The sequence below is a fragment of the Staurois parvus genome, unplaced genomic scaffold, assembly GCF_062004578.1.
Source record: "Staurois parvus isolate SC_StPar_1 unplaced genomic scaffold, SC_StPar_1.0 ptg000048l, whole genome shotgun sequence".
Lineage (NCBI taxonomy): Eukaryota > Metazoa > Chordata > Amphibia > Anura > Ranidae > Staurois > Staurois parvus.
The window spans coordinates 9,253,040-9,274,392 of NW_028317844.1; the positions used below are offsets into that span (position 1 = coordinate 9,253,040).

General features: G+C 38.7%; 1 protein-coding gene across 3 annotated transcripts in view; it reads left to right on the forward strand.

The window, feature by feature from the left end:
• The window catches only part of LOC149470344 (E3 ubiquitin-protein ligase HACE1), a 134,714-nt gene that overhangs the window by 68,855 nt on the left and 44,506 nt on the right, over positions 1-21,353 (forward strand). For all 3 annotated transcript variants that reach the window (XM_089665122.1, XM_089665130.1, XM_089665139.1), the window contains 7 exons: positions 1,273-1,341; positions 5,678-5,765; positions 9,561-9,672; positions 9,752-9,849; positions 14,347-14,434; positions 15,917-16,066; positions 17,171-17,367. In XM_089665122.1, coding sequence (XP_089521248.1) covers positions 1,273-1,341; positions 5,678-5,765; positions 9,561-9,672; positions 9,752-9,849; positions 14,347-14,434; positions 15,917-16,066; positions 17,171-17,367 — 802 coding nt within the window. The remainder of the gene's footprint in view (positions 1-1,272; positions 1,342-5,677; positions 5,766-9,560; positions 9,673-9,751; positions 9,850-14,346; positions 14,435-15,916; positions 16,067-17,170; positions 17,368-21,353) is intronic.

Below are 21,353 nucleotides of genomic sequence, written 5' to 3' on the forward strand. Positions count from 1 at the left end.
GCATGCTAGTCCCATGTTAGAGGTTACTAAAGTTAGGAAAATTCTTGTACAACAAAATGAAAATTCAGAAGTGATGTCATTGTATTGTAATGTGTTTGTATTGTATTTTTGGACAAAAACTGTACTAATTAAATGAAAATTGTACAATCGGGTATAGTAGAAGAAAAATTGTCCTGCTTCTGCCTTCGAATAATTCCGTACAAAAACTGTTTACTAATGGTGAGATTATCGTACAGACGTTTTGAAAGTGGTACAATTTTCTGATTGTGTGTACTAGGCTTAAATATCTTTTCTGCTGAGGAATTTTCCTGCTTGTTGACAGTTATCTCATTAGCAGTTCATTGATTTCATTGTTCTAACAAAGCAGTGAGATCAGGCAGCAGTAGCAACTAGATTTAATTATGATTAGCTGGTTTTCTTTAAATATCAGTTGTATAAAACATAGGGAGAGTTCTTCTTTTTGCAACAAGAAAGTTAATTTGAATGGCAAGTCACATATGACAATACACTTGTTAAGGTAGTGCAGAGTTAGTGTTACTAAACCCAGGACCCTGCATTTACTATATCTGGTCTCCCACAGTACACAGAACATGGAAATGCAATTATTTTAGTAAATATAAACTGCTGAATAACTTTTCTCATCAGCAGTTAGAGCAGTCTTGTGACTTCTATCAGTGTTCAGCAGAGCACTTGTTAAAGCTTGTAGGAGGAGTTTTCTTTCTGCTCTAGGAGGATGCAGAACCCCTGTCTGGACAGTGCTTATAGGCCCTGTGCTGATCACATGCACTCTCCCAAGAAAAAAAACCTCTTTGGCAATACACACCAAACTGAGCATGTGTAGATTGTCTCCATGTGATATGTCTTATCAGGAGATAAGAGGGGGCAATGAAAGAAGGGGAGGGTCAGAGAAGTCAGGATCAAACAGCATTTTTACATAATGCAGAGGATTAACCTCTTAGGTTCCACAGTGAGTATAACAAGCATGCTTTACTACATATACAGACTGATTTTACTGTTGTGAGTTTAGTAACAATTTAAGTAACCCATAACTCAATCTGAAATTGTTTAACTAAGCGACTATAGTAAACTGAGATATGATGTGTTGTTGCTGAGGGTTATTGCATTTATGCACCGTGTACGACTGTATTTATAGTGTTGAGTATGCCTTTTTAAATTCATTTGTGAATCTGGTAAGCCTCTTTTTGGATATGTACTATACATAGTTGGCCAACTTGTTTTCAAATCTAACAAACTTTTTATAACTACTTTCAGAATGACATCTCCTCGTTTCATTGAATTTGTGTGCAATCATGATGAAGTTTTAAAATGTTTTGTTACAAGGTAAGTTAAATTATTATGCACAAGTAACATTTTGTAGTAAGTGAAATTTAAATGGCTGCATATTACATTGTGTTACATGCTTGATGGTTACATATAGGCCTTATTCAAATGTGCATGAGCCCGTTTTTCGTGTCTGCATCCACCCAAGGTGCGTGCAAGGCAACCTACACTGCATCCAGAAAGTATTCACAGCGCTTAACTTTTGCCACATTTTATGTTACAGCCTTATTCCAAAATGGATTCAATTCTCTTTTTTCCTCAACATTCTACAAACAATACCCCATAATGAAGATGTAAAAGAAGTTCATTTTGAAATCTTTGCAAGTTATTAAAAATAACTTAAAAAGCACCAATTACAGCCTCAAGTCCTTTTGAGTATGATGCTACAAGCTTGGCACACCTATTTTTGGCAATTTCTCCCATTCTTCTTTGCAGTACCTCTCAAGCTTTATCAGGTTGGATGGGGAGCATTGGTGCACAGCCATTTTCAGATCTCTCCAGAGATCGTCAATCGGGTTCAAATCTGGGCTCTGGGTGGGCCACTCCAGGACATTCACAGAGTTGGCCCGTAGCCACTCCTTTGTTATGTGGGCTATGTTCTTATGGTCGTTGCTCTGTTGAAAGATGAACCGTCGCCTCAGTCTAAGGTCCAGAGCGCTCTGGAACAAGTTTTCATCAAGAATGTCTCTGTACATTGCTGCATTCATCTTTCCTTCGATCCTGACTAGTCTCCCAGTTCCTGCCGCTGAAAAACATCCCCACAGCATGAAGCTGCCACCACCATGCTTCACTGTAGGGATGGTATTAGCCAGGTGGTGAGCGGTGCCTGGTTTCCTCTAGACATAAGGTTTGGCATTCAAGCCAAAGAGTTCAAACTTTGTTTCATCAGACCAGAGAGTTTTGTTTCTCATGGTCTGAGAGTCCCTCAGGTGCCTTTTGGCAAACTACAGGCGGGCTACCATTTGCCTTTTACTGAGGAGTGACTTCCGTTTGGCCACTCTACCATACAGACCTGATTGGTGGAGTGCTGCAGAATGTTTGTTCTTCTGGAAGATTCTACTCCACTGAGAAATGCTGGAGCTCTTTCGGGTTTTTGATTGCTTCCCTGGCTAAGGCCCTTCTCCCTCGATCACTCATTTTGGCCGGGTGGCCCATGCTAGGAAGATTCCTGGTGGTTCCAAACTTCTTTCATTTATGGATGATGGAGGCCACTGTGCTCTTTGGGACCTTCAATGCTGCAGAAATTTTTCTGTTCCCCAGATCTGTGCCTTGATACAATCCTGTCTCGGAGGTCTACGGACAATTTCTTGAACTTCATGGCTTGGTTTGTGCTCTAACATGCACTGTTAACTGTGGGACCTTATATAGACAGGTTTATGCCTTTCCTAATCCTGTCCAGTCAACTGAATTTCCCACAAGTAGACTCCAATCAAGTTGTGGAAATATCTCTAGATGATCAGTGGGAACAGGATGCACCAGAGCTCAATTTTGACTGTGAATGCTGAAAGGCTGTGAATACTTATCTACATGTGGCTTTTTTCATTTTTTATTTTTAATAAATTGCAAAGATTTCAAAACAAACGTCTTTCACATTTTAGAATAAGGCTGTAACATAACAAAATGTGGCAAAAGTTAAGTGCTGTGAATACTTTCTAGATGCACTGTAGAAGTGGATGCATGGACACAGCCACATGCCAGAATTTAAACGAGAAGCGCACAAACCTTGCGCATTACCTCAGTAAACAAATATTTTATTAATAAGAAAGGTACTCACAAACAGCGAATAAAATCAGGCATGTAAGTCCTCACAGGGACTTCAAAGATAAGGAGCCAGCGCGAGTCCCATCGTGGGGGTAGACACTCAGTTCAGTTGACGCGTTTCAAAGGCCAAACCTTCTTCATCAGAGCTCTGAACAAGCCTGCCTTTTGGATACACAAAAGCCACAGGTTTTCATTATGGGCACACAGGCACATTACGACCTTCTAGCCACAGGCATCCTGACAGCCAATAACATCATCAGTTGATAAGGAGGATGTCGGTTGCCTGCACAGCATCCTAGTTTGATCATCCCCTGCCCCTCTCCATCAGTAATGGGGTCACATTAGCTCAGTGATGGAGAAAAACTGAGGGAGAAGAGAAACATTGGAATACTAGTCAGTACAGGTGTGCAGAAGTGTATTTGCTTTGAAAGAATAAATCCCCTCTAATATTGGGTGTCCTACATGTGTGGATGTTGCTGCGTTATACAAAACTATTAAAATAGTTTTTTACATTTTAGAATGGGGTGCCTCTAGACAGTCCATAGTTTTAAAGGATGCCTGGGGACTGGCCATAATATTAAAGGGTGCTTTGACTGAAAAAGGTTGAGAAACACTGGCCTAGAGAATAAAATGGTGATAGTTGCAATTTTTTATGTCATGCAACATTACCGCAAAGGCAAAATATCAGTAAAAAATACAGTAAAGTTAATTTTAGGGCACACAAAACGCAACAAATTACCCATTTTTTTTGTAAAATATAAAAGATGTGGTTGTATTGAGTAAATAGATACTCAAAGTGTCAAACCTTAAATTTGCATGCAAACTTCAGTACCCTATATTTTCCCTAGGCAATGCTTTAAAAGCCCCCACAGGTCATCAGTTTGTGTTACAGAGGTGATCTAGTGCTAGAAATATTGCTCTCACTGTGACGTTTGATGATATGTAAGTTTGTATATATGGGGGTGGGGGCCTCAAAATTTTATTTTTTTTGGGGGGGGGGGGGGGGGTTGGAGTAATTTATGTGCTTGGGTGTAACTTTAATTTTTTACAATTTTTTTTTTTATCACATAGGGGACAAGATGTTCCCTATATCATTTTTTTTGTGACAGGTTCTCTTTATTGAGACATCCATATTTTTCTTTTGCTAAGACTGCTGGCTGAACAGAAAAAAAAGATACCCAAGATTAATTTCCTGATCTTTTGATAGGCACGACTGTTTTTTTTTTTTTTTTAGCGGTTTGATTAGCGTTGCCCTATAAACCGCTTTTTTTTTTTTATATATTAAACATATTTTTTTTTTTTTGCTAAAATTGCTTTATTATGTGACCAAGAATTTTTCCCATGTTACTGTGACTCTAACATGTCATTATGTGTGAATAAAAGGAATGCCATTTCTAGTTTTAAAAGTTTTCCAGGACAAACCTATAGTAAATTTTAATACAGGCCCTATTTTGGTGTTTACTTTCTGCTGCCATGCTAAAGTATGTTTTATGGTTAAATCACATTGCATAGAGCAGTGTTTCTCAACTTTTTTTTTAGTAATGGCACTCTTTAAAATTCTGCACACTCTTGAGGCACCCCATTCTAAAATTTAAAAAACTGAAGTTACAGTTTTACATAACACAGCAACATCCACATGTGTAGGACACCCAATATTAGAGGTGAATTATTATTCCAAAGCAAATACACCTTTGTACACTGGTACTGAGTAGTATTCCAGTTTCTCTTCTACTTCAATTTCCCTCCCTCACTCAGATAATGTGACCCCAGTGCTGATGGAGAGGGGTAGAGTAGGGGCAAACAAAAATGCTGTGCATGAGGCAAACGTCCTCCTTATCAACCGCAATGTCATTGGTTGTTAGGACACCGACAGCTAGAAGGCTGTAGTAGTGCATAATGAAAACCTGTAGGCTGATCCATCCGATGGCTTGTGTGCAATTAGTAGGCAGTTTGCTAAGGCACCCCTAAAGACAACTTAAGGCACCCCAGGGTGCCTAGTCACCCTAGTTGAAAAAGGCTGGCATAGGGCACTATTATATCTGAACAGGTAGAGCATAGCAATATTCAAGTTTAGGAGACTCTAGAATAGTAGTCTAAAACATTGATATTTATTTATTGAAATGGGAGGTGATATCCATCATGTTACCATAAAGCGATACCAGACTTGGGTGAAATTTTAACTCTTGTCAGGATAATAATTAAGGGAACTTCCATAGCTGACCTGATTTGAAGGTGCATTGTCTAGGGCTTTTACTACTTTACTTACCTCACTGCTTATTGAATCGCTGACCCACAAAAAACACAAGTTTCTTTTTTGTTTTTTTCATTTATGATTAATTCAGGTCATAATTTTTTATGACGTGATTAATCCAGGTCATTGATTTAGAAATACTGAAAGGTGAATAAGGACAGCCTAAAACATGTTTTTTGAAAAAGTAAGCAGTGGCACACCTTTTTTTTTTATTTTTCTTTCCTGACAGGGTTCGGTTAACAGCAAATGTGTAATTTTTAACAGTGAAAGTACCAATATATCTAAAATTTTAATTCACTATAAAATATTTTCTTATGTTTTTAGAAATCCCAAAATCATATTTGATCATTTTCATTTTCTTCTGGAGTGTCCAGAGCTGATGTCGAGATTTATGCACATAATAAAAGCCCAGGTGATTTTATTTAACTTGTATTCACTATACTTTTTTTAAAAAAATAATTATTCTAGTATTTGATTTATAAAAAATTTGTAATACTTCAATATTTATCTAGTTAAAATACCATTTGTGACATTGTGCAGGATTGTGACCCGGAATAAGAAAACCAGTTTTGCCAAACTGACTGCAGTCCTGGTAAGACAGACATCGAGCGCTGCAGTCACTTTTGCAGCGTTTTTTTTTTTTTTTTTTTTATATTCTGGGTCACAATCCAATACAATGTCCTTTTGTCTCTTTCTGTCATTTGACCATGTTGACCGCTCATGCTTATCAGACGATGTTTTCCCATAAACTGTATATGCCGTCATAATCTTTGATACTGTACCTCGTAACACCACAAATAAATTGGCAACTTCAGTCACAGAGGCACCAGCTAAGTGGGCACCAACTATTTGCTCTCTTTGAAGCTCAGTACATTCTGACATGACTTCATATTACTAGTAGCACATGCAGTGAATGACAAAAGTGAGACTTCCCACCTGTTAGCTAGGTGTCTCATCACACAGCAGAAGCAAAAGAATGTTACATCACTTCCGCTTTCAATGTGAAACATGTTGCCACTTTCACACCTAGAAATCATGTAGTGTTTTAATTTTTTTTTTTTGTCTAACCCCTGTAAAACCCTAGTAAATAAGCAAGTCAGCAAAAGTGGAAAGCCGTCATTTGTTAGGTAGGCGAACACATATAAGCCAGACAAAACAACGTGAGATATAAATGAGCAAGGCGAGTCTGCATAGTAGAATCACACAGCTGATTAGTAAGCAGCAGCTACAGTCACTCCTACAGTCTTAGAGAAAAGCTAGTGTCACCTGCGAGCATTAACTCGGCCACTTGAGTTTCTCATAGCAGTCACACAGCTGCAAGCAGGCATCGCTGACAGTTCCATGCATGCTGATTTTCAGTTGCAGTGTCAGCTATGCAACAGATATTCAAATAGTATAGCTGTAGACTACCTTATGTTGGACTTGCATGCCCATATGTATAAGTGCTCTGCTTGCAGACCAATGAATGTTCTGTGCAGTTACAGATAGCCTCAGGCTGGACTTACATGCCCAAACAAGTTGGTCCTCCAGGAGTTCACTGCATCTCTCACACAACATTCCTAGGGCTGCAAGCATGTTGCACAGTGTGCTGGTCTCCTCAGGCACAGACATCCCACCTTGATGGTTTGCTTGTTGATAGTCCATCATCTGGCCACATCCAAAACAGCTTTGAAAGGGTGGGGCAGCAAATCATGACACCAACATGTTGCATCCATTAATACGACTTAAAGTGTTACTAAACCCAGGACCTTGCATTCACTATATCTGGTCTTCCACAGTACACAGAACATGGAAATGCAACTATTTTTGTAAATATAAACTGCTAAATACCTTTTATCAGCAGTTAGAGCAGTCTTGTGACTTCTATCAGTGTCCAACAGAGCACTGGTTAAAGCTTGTAGGAGTTTTCTTTCTGCTTAAGGTGGATGCAGAACACCTGACCTCTGTCTAGACAGTGCTGATTGGCCTTGTGCTGCTCACATGCACTCTTCCAAGAAAAAAAAACTCTCTAGCAATACACACCAAACTGAGCATATGCAGAGTGACTCCACACAATATGTCTTATCAGGAGATAACAGGGGGACACTGGAAGAAGGGAAGGCTCAGAGAAGTCAGGATCAAACAGCCTTTTTAAACAATGCAGAGCATTAACCCCTTTTGCTTCCACAGTGAGTATAACAAGCATGATTTACGCATATAAAGACTGATTTTACTGTTGTGGGTTTAGTAACACTTTTTTTTTAAATTGCTTTTTAAATCAGGCCTGACAAATAATAGCTGCAGGCTTGCTGCAGTATTTGTGGCATTTCTTGGCTTAGGGTGGTCACTAGGAATATCCCTGTTTTTGAAAACTAATAAAAGTAAGGTAAGGAAAATTCTCTCAGACATGTTTCTACTGCAACAAGTGTCCCCTTTGTTCTGTTCCAGTGACAGCTCACCTTTTTGGGTTTCCCTTCACTTTCAAATGCCAAGATATTAGTCACTAGGACAAATAAAAGGGTGAATCTCCCCAGTGGGGACACAGACACCCATAAAAACCTGATGGGGTTAAAACCTTTTCAAGCTCCAAACTGAAAGATAGTTTTCACTTAAACTGGAACTTTACTCATAACAGTTGATAAAAAAAATAATGTTCTTTAGCAAGGAACATACATTCCACATTAATAATTATGCCACCGAAATTAGTGTGTGCTGTAAATTGCCTCCAGCATTGTTCCTACTTCTTCTTGCTGGAGGCTGCCATTTTCTTGAAGTCCAGACACCTGAGCAGCAGTTAAAGCAGAACTAAACCCTCCTATCCTTTATAGCAAATGAAGCTGCCATCTGTTTGATCTGCAATTGCCATGGTATTGAACATGTGATCAGTTATAACAACCAGTCATTTGATGATTTGACAGTTTGGTTGAGAACACAAGCAAATGTGACAGTTGGCATTTCTGGCATGTTTGGAATGTAACTGTTTTTTTAAACTGTTAAATCGATGGGTTTAGTTCCACTTTAATCTTTAGACTGTCAGCAGATTGGCCTCCACAGATTCACCACAATGCCTTAAAATGCTGAGCAACAAGCACAGCAGAGCAGGGGGAGACTGTGTATTACTGGATTTTAAATAGTATAGGCACTTATTTTTAATGTTTTACACAGTTATACCTGCAAAAGGGGCCAGGCTGAAGTGATCTAGCAAGACTTTATTTTCTGACTAAAGTTCCATTTTAATGTACACGTTAACATTTAACTTTAAAATGCACAAAAATAAAAACCAGTACTGGCAAGGTAAACCATCATGTAATGTAAGTGGGAAAGGAGGGTCACCAAGTTTTGTTAGGTTGATATTGTCAAGCGAGTTATATAATGAATAATTGTTGTTTTTTTTTTTTGCCTTGACACACTTCCACAAATGTAACACTTGTAAATCTAGATAACCTACTTTAACCAGGAAGAGGACAATCTTGAATATTTTACATAGTATTACCTGAAGACCTAGTCTTGCCCCTAACCTTAAAGCATCCCCAGATGCTCACCTCCTCTCACTCCCTCACTGGCGCTGACATCTTCTCCTTGACTGTTTCTGGGTGGCTGGGTCTTTGGCCTCTTGATTAGCTAGCTGGGAATGGCATATGTGTGTGTATAATACAAGGTATATGTTATTCAAAATGTAAAAAGATAATGCTATGATCCATAAATAAGGCTTTGAGCTGATGAGCTCAGATAAATAATAGGCACATCATTAGATACTGATATCCTATGCTGTGATTCACTTCAGCTTGTGCAGGACAGCCGCTATTTATTAAATACACTTACACATAAGATTGTCAACACTGTTCTTTGATGACAGATATGCTTGTGTGATTTTGGTGCATTGATAACCTGTGTGTGCAGGAGCCTTTCCATTCACCATGAAGATGGCAGCCATCTTGCTCAAATGGACATTGATCACTGCAGAAAGATATGTTAGGTTTCATCATGGCACCATAAGCACTATATAAATGCAATTCTTTTGAACCTGCTATCCTGAATTGGATCTCATTTAAAGTGCAAAACACAGAGGGTTGTATTTGTTTTGTTTTTCATTAATATATTTTTGTATGTTTGAGATGCAATCTTCTTTAGCTCAGAAGAATATAATTTGCATAGGTAATGTGAGGGTGGTACACCAGGGATCTATAATTTTAGAGAAATACAACCTTGTTTTTTTTTTGTATTGCAGCCTTTTAAAGAACGGTGCGAGTGGTTTTATGAACATCTACATGCTGGGCAGCCAGATTCTGATATGGTTCATAGACCTGTAAATGAGAATGACATATTGCTAGTTCATAGAGGTATGAACCATAAAACTACTTGTTTAATCGAGAGATTTTGTTCTAACAAGAATGCAATTAATTTTTTTTACATATTTAGATTCTATTTTTAGGAGCAGTTGTGAAGTGGTGTTTAAATCAAACTGTGAAAAACTTAAGCAAGGTATTGCTGTGCGTTTCCATGGCGAAGAAGGCATGGTATGTCCACATTTGTCATATGTTCATGGTTAGTGTTGATATGCATGTAAAAAAATTTTGATGTAAGCAGTTAAGGTATTGGGTAGAACACAAATTGTAGGGGACCAGTATTTAAAGACATCCCATACATTTTATCACACTTATTGCCTGTGAATTTTTCAATTCACCCTTTCAGGTATGTCCAGTATTGTAGCACCTGTTCTAACATTGTACTGAGATTCTGAAGTAGGCATCATCTAAAGCCTGCGTAATAAGTTCTGATCTTGAAATACAAGTGCTGTACGCAACAAAAGCCCCTAAACCCTTATGGAAGAGAAAGCGTGCACTTGGATCTAATGAATGGCAGCTTCGAGGCACGTTGGTCATGTTTAATGCATGGCTTATCCTAAAGCCTAGAGTTTAGAGAACTTCTAGGGCACAATGCAGTAGTATTTCAAGATGATATGGGGACATGGAGGCACCTAATGGTGCCTTGTTTCAGCTTGTTTTTCACAGCTTTTGCATGTAACCGTGATTTATGTTAAATTCACTAAACATTTAAGGTAAATCCTCCTGCTCAATGTGTTTTTAATATACAGTGAATGATTCGCTACCACCTAATGTTTGGTGGCTGTCACATCATTGTTTTATAAATATGTTTGACAGACTTTTCAATGTTGAGTGAATCTATAAAAAGATCAGTTGCAGTCTAGCCATTATTTTTATTTAGCACTGCCTATAGTGTGGATGTGTTAATTTTTGCCTCACTTCCCCTTTCTGTGACACCCATACAGGAAGTTACAGTAGACACCTGGGCAGGAATTTACAGCCAGCAATAAAACATTGTCAGAAATTTTAACTCTTACAATACTAAAAATGTGCTTTTGTTTTTGTCCCCATTGGAAAACTTCCCACTACCTACTGTCCTGACAGGTTGTTAGAGTGAATCACCATAATAGGGACACAAACCGCAATAGAAAACTCCAGAACAATATACTTTTGAGATGTGTTGGAAAGTTTTAGACTTTTCTTGTGTAGTCAGATGAAGGAAAACTTCAAAACAAGCCCAGTAGCTCTGGTGAGGCAGTTCCCACACACACACACACCAATGCTTTGCAAGATGGACACCCAACATTAGCTCAAAGCATAGAAATACAGAAAGGAGTGCCAGACCAAAATTGTATAAAAGATGCTTTTTTTTTTGTAAACAAAATGAAAATAAAAATGTCCAACCCAGTTCAGGGTCAACACCAGTCTCCTTAATCAGTACTACAATATTAAAGCAATACTGAAAGGTTCATATTTTTTTTTCTGTAAAATAACAAAAATGTTATATTTACCTGCTGTGTGCAGTGGTGTTGTGCGGAGCAGACTGGACACTCACCTTATCGGGTCCCCTGCAGGCTCTCCTGGCTCCTCCTTTCTGTCAGGTGCCCCTCGTGTGTCCATTCACACACCGAGCCACGGCTTGGCCCCCTGTCTCTCCTCTTTGGCTGCGATTGACAGCAGAGAAAGCCAAGGGCTCCCGCTTGCTGTCTCAGCAAATGAAGAGGCAGAGACACGGGACAGCCGAGGCTGTTGTACACATCGATGGATCGGGATGGGGCTCAGGTAAGTAGTGAAGGGGCTGGGGGCACTGCTGCACACAGAAGATTTTTTTACCTTCATGCATAGAATGCATGAAGGTAAAAAAACTTGGGCCTTTACAATCACTTTAAGCCAAAAATATAGTCATAATGATGAAAAATATCTAGATAGATATAGGTGTATGTACTACAATGTCTAGAATGATGGTTGGCAAGCTGTAAATCATGGGGATCCATCAGGTAGACTGTAACCACGGCTCTGCTTCCCCCCAGCCTCCGCCACTCTTAAGTTAACTGCAGAGCGGAGGCCAGGAGGCAGCATAGTGATGCATGGAGGGTTGGAGCTGCCTCAGTGATTAGTTGCTAGGCAGTCCTAGTAACCAACCATCAACTTGTTATTATGGACTTTGGCAGCTCCCGTCTGAACAGAACACTACTGTGGGGGGAGGAGGGCAGAGGACACTACAGTTGGAGAATGATGTGAAGGGGCCACTGCTATGATGGGGTGATGTGAAGAGGGGCAGAGGACACTACTGTGGCACACTGTGTGTTCTTCATAATAGAAAGAATCTTCCTGTGCTGCCACAAACCCTAGAAACACCCCCCGAGTGGCCGCAGACACCTAACTGTATTTCCAATAGTGAAAACAATTGAAGACTGACTGATGCTACGCTACTCAATAAATGCATTATAACTACATCCGCACAGTGTGAAATAAAATCATATAACAAATAATCATACTATGTTAATGTAAATACATGACCCAATACATCTTGAACAAAAATATTGGGGAAAACAAATCACTCAATGCAAGTAAAACAAAACCACACAGTGTAAATAAAAGTGACAACATTGAACAAATAAATCCGTGACCAAATGGAGTGATCAATGGTACATAAATAATATAAATAAAGAAATGTGAAGTGCCACAATAAAGTTTAAGTCCCAATGAACCTGTGTATCTTCCTCAAAGGCCATGAAACATCCAGTGACCACTGCAAAAAGCACAAATCCTCCACCAGCTAGCGTGCGCTCTCACCTCCAGACTGCAACCCACAAGGGGTCATAAGGCTTTTAAATGCACTTAAATTATGATATCCCTGTGTATACCCTCGTTAATGGTCAGGGCAATCCTCTGTGGTGGAGATAGTAAGCACTCAAAAGCGTACCAGCAGTAATGGCTCAGATGTCCCCTCACGGATATAGCCACATACTCTCTTCTCCAATGGAAAATTAAATCAAGAAACTTCCCATAGTGTAGTATGTAAACATGTATGGAGAAAAAAGGTAGAGTGACTACTTGCATTAAAAACAGGGTCCACATGCAGGCAAGAAAAAGTGCAGTGCAGAGAGGTGTATACACTGAGGTGTACCAAGATTGTAGCTGCCGTCCGTACCGGAAATTACGTCACCAAGCTTCCGTCCAAAAGGACTTGAGTAGTCACTCTGCCTTTTTCATCAGTAAATGTTTACATACTACACTGTGGGAAGTTTCTTGCAAAGTTGTAGCCTAAATGAAATGGAGACCCTCTCATGTGTGCCCAAAACCCAGGTTTGCCCAAATTGCAAGTCTCTCCATTTGATAACTAAGTTCTGGGCTTGTTAGCCCCTTCCCACAACCCTTTATTTGCCCACCTATCAAAATGTAGAGCCAGTAGGGGTAAGTTAGCCTTTTTCTTTTGTGAGCAATTAGCTCAGTAGCGGGTTGTGCTGGACTCCCTGGATGACTCAAAGAATGGTGAAAAAGGCACAGCAAGACAGCAGGATCTTGGTGAAAAACAATTGCGGTTTATTTACAAAGTCTGTGATCACAAAGTGCAGGTATCAAAACATCAAAATAAAACAAAAACAAAATAAACCCTTGCCATGTTGGGTGTCTTAACTGCAAACAAAGGAACCTAACTACTTGTCCTGAAACAGCCTACTGCTGCCCAGACACTTGGTTTTCACACAGAATATGTTAGTGGGTCCATAGTCACACAAACTTTGTCTCACCATACAAGTAAATGGCAGTTCCACAATCTGTCTGCACAGAAATCTAGTTCCAGGATGGAGCATCCTCCCTAAGCAGCCTGGGAGTTTTATAGAGCTCAGAGTGGTCAACCTGTTTCAGCTGAGCTAAGTAACCTCTCAGTGAGCCCAACAGGCTTACCACACAGTACAAAATGGAAAAAAAAATCTGTGTTGCTTAAAGCTGGGACATATTGTGTATCTTCCATCCTGGATACAACCCATAGTTTTTCCTAGCTTCCTGCCACACATTCTTAGTAGGAGTTATGGTTTGCATGTTGGAGATGCTATGTGTAAAATGGAAACCTGACTTAAAGTGGCTGTAAATGTAACCTGAAAAAAAAAGGGTCCCACTGCAGGTTTAAGCCACAATGTGCTAGTATACAACGCATACTAGTATATTATGTCAGACTTACCTATAGAATGGAATTGCCCCAGCGGCACACTGACAGTGATTCTATCTTGAGTATGCTGTCCCTTCAGAGCACGTGCGCTGTTGACGTCAGCGGCTGCTGCTCACTGGAATATCTCCTAAACGGTGCACTTTTAGGGGATATTCATTTTACCTACAGGTCAGCCTTATTATAAGTTTATCTGTAGGTAAAACTTGCAAAGTGGACTTTATTACCGCTTTAAGGGTGGATCCCTGCATTTCATTGAGGCTGTCATTTTACAGGCTATTTCATTAAGTGTAGTGTCCATAATTTATAGAAATCCTATAATACAAATAAAAAGGTTGCATCAAATGTGATCAGTGGATCACAAATAATCATACATGCTGTTTTCAGTGTATTTTGTGTAGCATTGTATGTTGAAGAGTTTAGGATTTTGACAGCAGTCACAATGAAATCTAAATGAACCAGTTGATTGTCAACTTTTATTAGTAATTATAGTACAATTTTTATATACATTTTTATCCTAGGGACAAGGAGTTGTGCGAGAATGGTTTGACATATTGTCATCTGAAATTATCAATCCTGATTATGCCCTTTTCACACAATCAGCAGATGGTAGGTAATCAAAATCTTTTAAATAAATAAAAATCACTCTGGAGATGCACATGCATGAGATGCTTTATTTCTGTCCACCTTTGCACTTCAAACTGAAAATTTGCTGACACATTCCATTTTGATATCTGCTTAAATTCTGATCCATCACAACCTGCTATATTTTAATTTAATTATATGTTTATGTATTTATAATTTGATTGGGTTCACTTGTATGGGCAGCACTTCGTAGCATGCATTGCTTCCATGTCACGGCTGCTGTGAAGCACTGTGTATGATACTGTCAATTTTTACAATCTTTTAGGGTGATTCAAATGCCATTTTAAAATGGATCTCTATGTAATGCGTATTTTGTTGTAAAATGCATCACACAGAATATTTTTTAACTCACCATCCACAGCACTTGTTAAAGATGCAGATGGGAATGAAGTGTTTGTTTATTAAATTTGTAATGGGAACAGGTTTTCTTTAAAGTACAACTGAGCCACTGTGGGTTTCCAAGAGCACTTGCAATAATGTGCAAGCTTGCTTGCCCTTCTCCAGCAATAAAAGGTTCACACTTTCTTTTGCCACTCCATTGCTATCTTCTCTGCAGCTTCTTCAAGACCCAGTATTTTCTTTCTTCAGCCGTTGAACAGCCAGTGCTGGTTTGCTTTATGAAGAATGATGACGGATATAGTTAGTTTAGGTTTATGCAGTAGTAAGTATACTTTGGAAAGCTGATATTTGACCCAGTCTCCTGTACCTCAAAACCTTGCTCTATTGCATGTATGTTAATCACTGCAGTACTCGTTTTGGTAACAATTATTGCATAAGTGCAAACAGCGCATAAATATTATACCATTAAATACTAAAACAAAAAATGTAAAAATATCACATACTTACTAAATTGTATTGCATGTTAGCACTGTAATTTACTGAGACTGACATTTCACTTCCAGTGGGGTTCTGAGAAGATAAAGATAAAACCGAAAGAGCTACAGAGAGACAGCTGTAGAAAGTAACTGCTGTTTTACCCTGGCGGCGACTCTCACATTTTTCCCTGCTTTTTGTGTGCAGTGTCATCACCTTTCCTATGTTCATAGCTGTGCCTGTGACACCTAACTCTCCCACAACCTAATTTCCTAATGCTATCCTGATAACTTGCAGATGCTATTGTAGTTAAAGAAAACTTGAGCAGACCCTAGAACTAACCTTTCTAAGATGGTCTAAAACTTCCCCCAGTTGAAACACAGTGTTCACTTACCCCCCTCGCCCTCATGCTTCCTCTTTCCTATTTTTACTACTAAATTAAAGGTGCACAGTAAGTTTTAGTTATTTCAGGCTGGTGAGACAGGGAGGACTCTCCCTGCAGAAATTTTTAGTGAACTTTTTGAGCAAGACTTGTATTTTATCTTGGTTATGAGAAACTGACTCTCTTAATAAATGTAATTTGCATATTGAGGTTACTGGTTTAAAATGATTTGTGTTTAAAATTTTCAACAGGAACAACGTTCCAGCCAAACAGTAACTCCTCAGTGAATCCAGACCACCTGAACTATTTCAGATTTGCTGGTGAAATTCTGGGGCTTGCACTCTATCATAGGCAACTGGTCAACATTTACTTCACCAGGTCATTTTACAAGCACATCCTTGGTATGAATATAAAGAATTTGGCTAGCAGTGGGCATTGTTGAAAGATGGATTTTTATTTTCTTTTTTTTGAAATTTGGATATTTACTTAATCACTATTACAAAAATAATAAATGGTGAGGGCAAAGCGTAAAAACATATTTTATTTTGAATTTCATATGTCAATCAAAAGTGAGATTTGCAGGCTTTGGCAATGTTCTAGTTTGTCCCAAACATTGTCACTGTTGCTTTGTTTTGTGAATGTGGAGAAAAATGTTACTAAAGGCATATGAAGTAAAATTAAAAAAAAGGGAATTCATATACTGAATACATATACTAAACACTGTTGTTGCACTTACAGTATAAAGCCTATACCTAATGATCAAAATACTTTTTTTGCTATAATAGTTTTTGTTAAAACATTTCTTCATCTAATTGTAGTGATTTACAGTTTTGAAAATGTCGCTTGCCATGCCAAAAGTTTGATGTCAGTATCAAATCTTTTTATAAATCCTTCTATTCCTCTTTGCAGTTCTGGAAACAAGTAAAGAATAACTTCACATCAAAACCATTTTTTTATGTCCTAGCATTGAGCATGAGTACTGCTAGTTATGCCGCAGGCAAATGCTACTTGGTCTTCAGCAGACTGCTGAAATGAAAAGTTAATCATGTCTGAATCTCACTTGTTTTACAGTTTGAGATTGAACAATCTTTGGTGAATCGAGTCCTAATTGAAATGTCCTTTTAATAGTGGGTACACTTGCAGTGAAGCAAGTGTTTCCTTAAGTACGGCTCCAAACATATTTCATACGTTGACAGACAGTAATTTGTGGGTGCCAGAAATGCATGCCAAATATTTAGAATTGTAATTAAACTTTAACTATATAAACCGATACAACTTAAATGTCCAGAATAAGAAATATAATACATTTTATATTTGAGGTTCAGCTTCTTAAAATGTGTAGTTTAGAGTAAAATCAGAGCTCCTATTATCAAGTCCTTTTAGATCAATGTGCTGCATTGCGCTTCTGCTCCTGAAGATGGCAGCTTAATGCAAGAGATGCCTGAAAGAGTATATTGGATGAAAAGAACTCTCTTCCTAAATATCTACATGCTTTAATACTGCAGGTATCCCAGTAAATTATCAGGACGTGGCCTCCATTGACCCAGAATACGCAAAGAACTTGCAGTGGATTTTAGATAATGATATTAGTGACCTGGGACTGGAACTGACTTTCTCCGTAGAGACTGATGTGTTCGGAGCTATGGAAGAAGTGCCCTTAAAACCAGGAGGGGCCAGCATACTTGTTACACAAGAGAACAAGGTGAGTGATGAGATCAATGTCAAGATGTGCTTGTAAACTGTCTCTGGAAAGATACACTTCACGCTCTGATGTGAGCCAGAAAAGACAGCATTTACTCCACAGGGGTACGGTATCTGTGTAGGAAATCCAATCGTTTTGAGTCTCTGCACTGCCATTATTCTGTGACATTACTAATCCATCATATTATTAACAGCGCTAAACTGTTTCATCCAGTGACATCCGTGCGCAGGAACTTTAGTTTGTGAGCAGTTTAGTTGTAGTCTGATAATAGCTATAGCTGTAGTGCTCATATTTCACAATAAATGAAGGGCACACAGACCTTCTGTTTCTGTATATTGCCTAGCAGTGCACTTCATGGTTTAAAAATGTCATGTTCTGTATTCTGGGTATCTTTGCAATGTCATTTTGGGAAGCACAGCTTCCAATATTAATATTTCCTTTTAATCAGCAGCCTGTTATCCCTACAGCACACAGCGGCTGAAATTTATGACAGCTTCCTCATTTGTTAGCCGCGTTTAGCAGAAATCATATGCATTGCATGTGCCGATGCTCTTATCCATCATTTGTCACAAAGTGTCAGAGCAGAAAAATGTTTAGATTCGGGTCCCTGACACAGTTTTAATTATGAACATCCATTTTACTATGACAAATACACAGATGTACTTCACATAGCAAATCAGCCTTATGCTTCTGGAAACATTGCTGCTTTTTCTGGGGGCCAAATTTGTATATATAGAATAATTATACATGACTGAAGTGTTGTTTGATTTCTCACTTCAGTCATAGTTTGTGTGTGTGTGTGTATATATATATATATATATATATATATTTGTATGTGTATATATATATATATATATATATATATTTGTATGTGTATATATATATATATATATTTGTATGTGTATATATATATATATATATATATATACACACACACACACTGTTTTACTTGTTCCAGTGTCGGGAATTGGCTGTCATAAATTTCGTGTCACATATAAAACATTGGTTGTGTTATGGAAAATTTAGCCTGTCGTCTAGTGAGATAGAGTGATAATTGCATTGTCTGACACAGATTAAAGAAATTCTGCCAGTTACAGGTCAGGCCAGAGTTGTTCTGGGAAGAAAAATGTAATGAATATTTAACAAACCACACACAATCATTTCACCAAGCGGAACACACAGCAATGATGGTAAGACATAGCTGGTTTTTATAAAGAGTGGAGAGCTTTCCTGCAAAATATGCCCAGCTGAAGAAACGCCATTTTAAGCAGACAGTGTACAAAATGCAATGGTTTTCTTTGCAAAATATTAACTTTACTGAAAAAACTCTCTGGCTGTTAGAGCAATAAACAGCACCATTAGAAACCTTGTGACTAAATTATGAAAGAATGTAAAAACATATTTTTTCACCTCATGGAAGCTTGTGTTATGAAGCTGCATCAATCTATCTATTCGCATGGCCCAGTTTTAATGGCATCACTGATTTAAAAAGGGCATTAGAGTAATGATTTGAAATGTTTTTCATAGCAACTATTAACCTGGACAACAAACAGTAGTGGCACACAAATGAATGTAAATGCGATGCATGTTTGTAGTTCATCTTGATCAGTTTCTAGGGCAACCAACTAATGTTTTTTTTTTGGGGGGGAGGAGGGGGTTATTTGTTAGTTGGTTCACCTTTTTTTTTTCACATTACACTATTTTCTAAAGCTTTTTTGTCATAGCTGTAGATTCTCTTGTATGCTTTCCTCTTGTGCATCCTTTCTTTTGATACATATTATTAATATTAATGTTATTTTTGCCTGTAACAGATTACTACTTTGTGTCTCCATTTATCATGCTGATTCATTCATACTGTTGGCCCTAATGTTAAGTCTGTTCATTCCAGATGGCTACCTGCACTGTGCCCTTAGCTCTTCTCCTGTAAGTGTAAGGAAAACTGCTGTTGAACAGCAGACACACAGGTTTGTTTCTTGCCTGTGCTGGCACAATTCTTAATTCGTGCTGAGGGTCGCATTGAAGTGCATTTCATTAGCTGCAAGCAGCTTCCAAGTGTGTGTGAATATGAGAATTGCCACACAGGCCACTACCTAAATTATTACATTGGATTCCAGTACATGTGCCATTAAAATTCTAGAGCTCTTTGTACCGATTAAGGGCTTGTTCTCACTTTGCATTGAAATGCATGTGCTGATTTATTTCCTTGTAATTTTGCACAGCACAATATATAGAACAGCCAAAAAAAGGACCAAAAAGGTTCCCCACTGAAGTGTAACAGTAAAATTTTGTTTGTCTGAACATAGTGGGATCCTGCTATCCCACCATACACTCAACCTGTCTTAAAGGGGACTAGCCAAACCTGATCTTATTTCAGTGTCTGAAGTTGAAAAGGGAATAGCAGCCCATTAAGATATAATGGAATTATTTCAGTAGTGCTCTCTGCAGAGCTGAACTTTGTTCCAGTTCCTACCAGATAAATTTTGCACTAAAGTGCAAAAGCCATTCAAAGTCCGCATTAAAGAAGAAGTCAGGGATGGGTAAAAACCATCCATTAGTACACCCACCTATACGAAACATTAAACGGTTAATTACATATTTAAAATCCTTACCACTGAGGACAAAAGTCCAAGTGAATTTTCACAACAGCCTTTCCTTAATTAAAAATGTAACAGCATCTGCCCTGCAGGGAGGTGTATTAGGGATCACATAATTTCCCTCTCTCTGCAGTGAAAGAAAACTACAGTTACCATCAAGCACAGGGAATTAAAAAGGTTAAATGGTAAAAATGTCAAGCAATTTAGGGGGTTAATTGTGAGCCACTCCCTCTGCTCTCTCCCCTGCAGCTGTGGGTTTAAGTCTGTGTGCAGGTGCTGGGCTCCCCTCTTGTACAAAATCAAATTCTGTGCTCACTGTGTATCCCTGGGGGAAACGGTTATGACTGAGCCTGTTTCCCTGCTTGGCTGTCTTAATGCCGGTGGTTCTGAATCTCGCCCCTCCCCCTTTTTTCTATTTCGTTTGGGACCAGGGATGAGTCATCAGTTGCTAGGACATGGGCTAATGACTGCAGTGGAGTGGAGAAGGGGAAGAGACTTCTGGCCATGTGGACAGGGATGGGGGATGATTGAGGGGTCATTACAGACAATGTCATGCGCTGTAATTCTTGGACCACAAATCAGGAGTCTGAGAGTCCCGGTCCACCTACTACAGCCACCAGGAATGGAATTACATCATTGCTTGCTGGAAAAAGAACTACAGAATGGATGTGCCAAGACCAGTAGCTTGGGGAGTAGGAGGCATAGCACCCACTGGTCTTACAAACAGGAAACCACTGGGAATTAACAGTTTCATTTGAAGATTACCAGGCCATTTCATAGCATCTAATGAGTTAACAAGAAGATGGATGCCCTATTCAGTAGTGATGGTAGAAAATCAGCAACTAGGACATGTATAAATGTTTTTGCCCAGAGTTCTGCTTTAAAGCTTTCTTGTGCAGCTGCAATTACTCCAGCAAAAAACACCATCAGGCTGTTCAACAAGTGTTATATACCAAATAATAAGACATTCGGCAGTTAAGCAAAGCACTTTTAATGTTCGTATGCAAAAGGCCCCTACGTATTGTAAGTTCTGGGGTTTTGTCATACCAGCTTTATTTGATTGTGAATGATTATAAAGCTCACTCTCATGGCTTACACTAACACAGTGGTGAAACATAAAACCCAACTAGAGTAAAATCCTTTTAGTTTTTAAACTTCTGCCTAGTTTGCGAATCTGTGGGCCCATTGAGGAGCTTTTTATACTGTGAATTTGAAATGCTATATTTTTCTCAAAGAAGTAAATTTGTTTTGCTCATTCAGTGTGATTCCTACCACTTGGCTAGGAAAATAAGGAAACGTCTACCTAATGGGGTAACAGACTGCTATACAATCCTGACAAAGTGCTGAACCTTCCTCACTCTGTTTGTTATGTAGATTTTGTCCCTGCCTGTG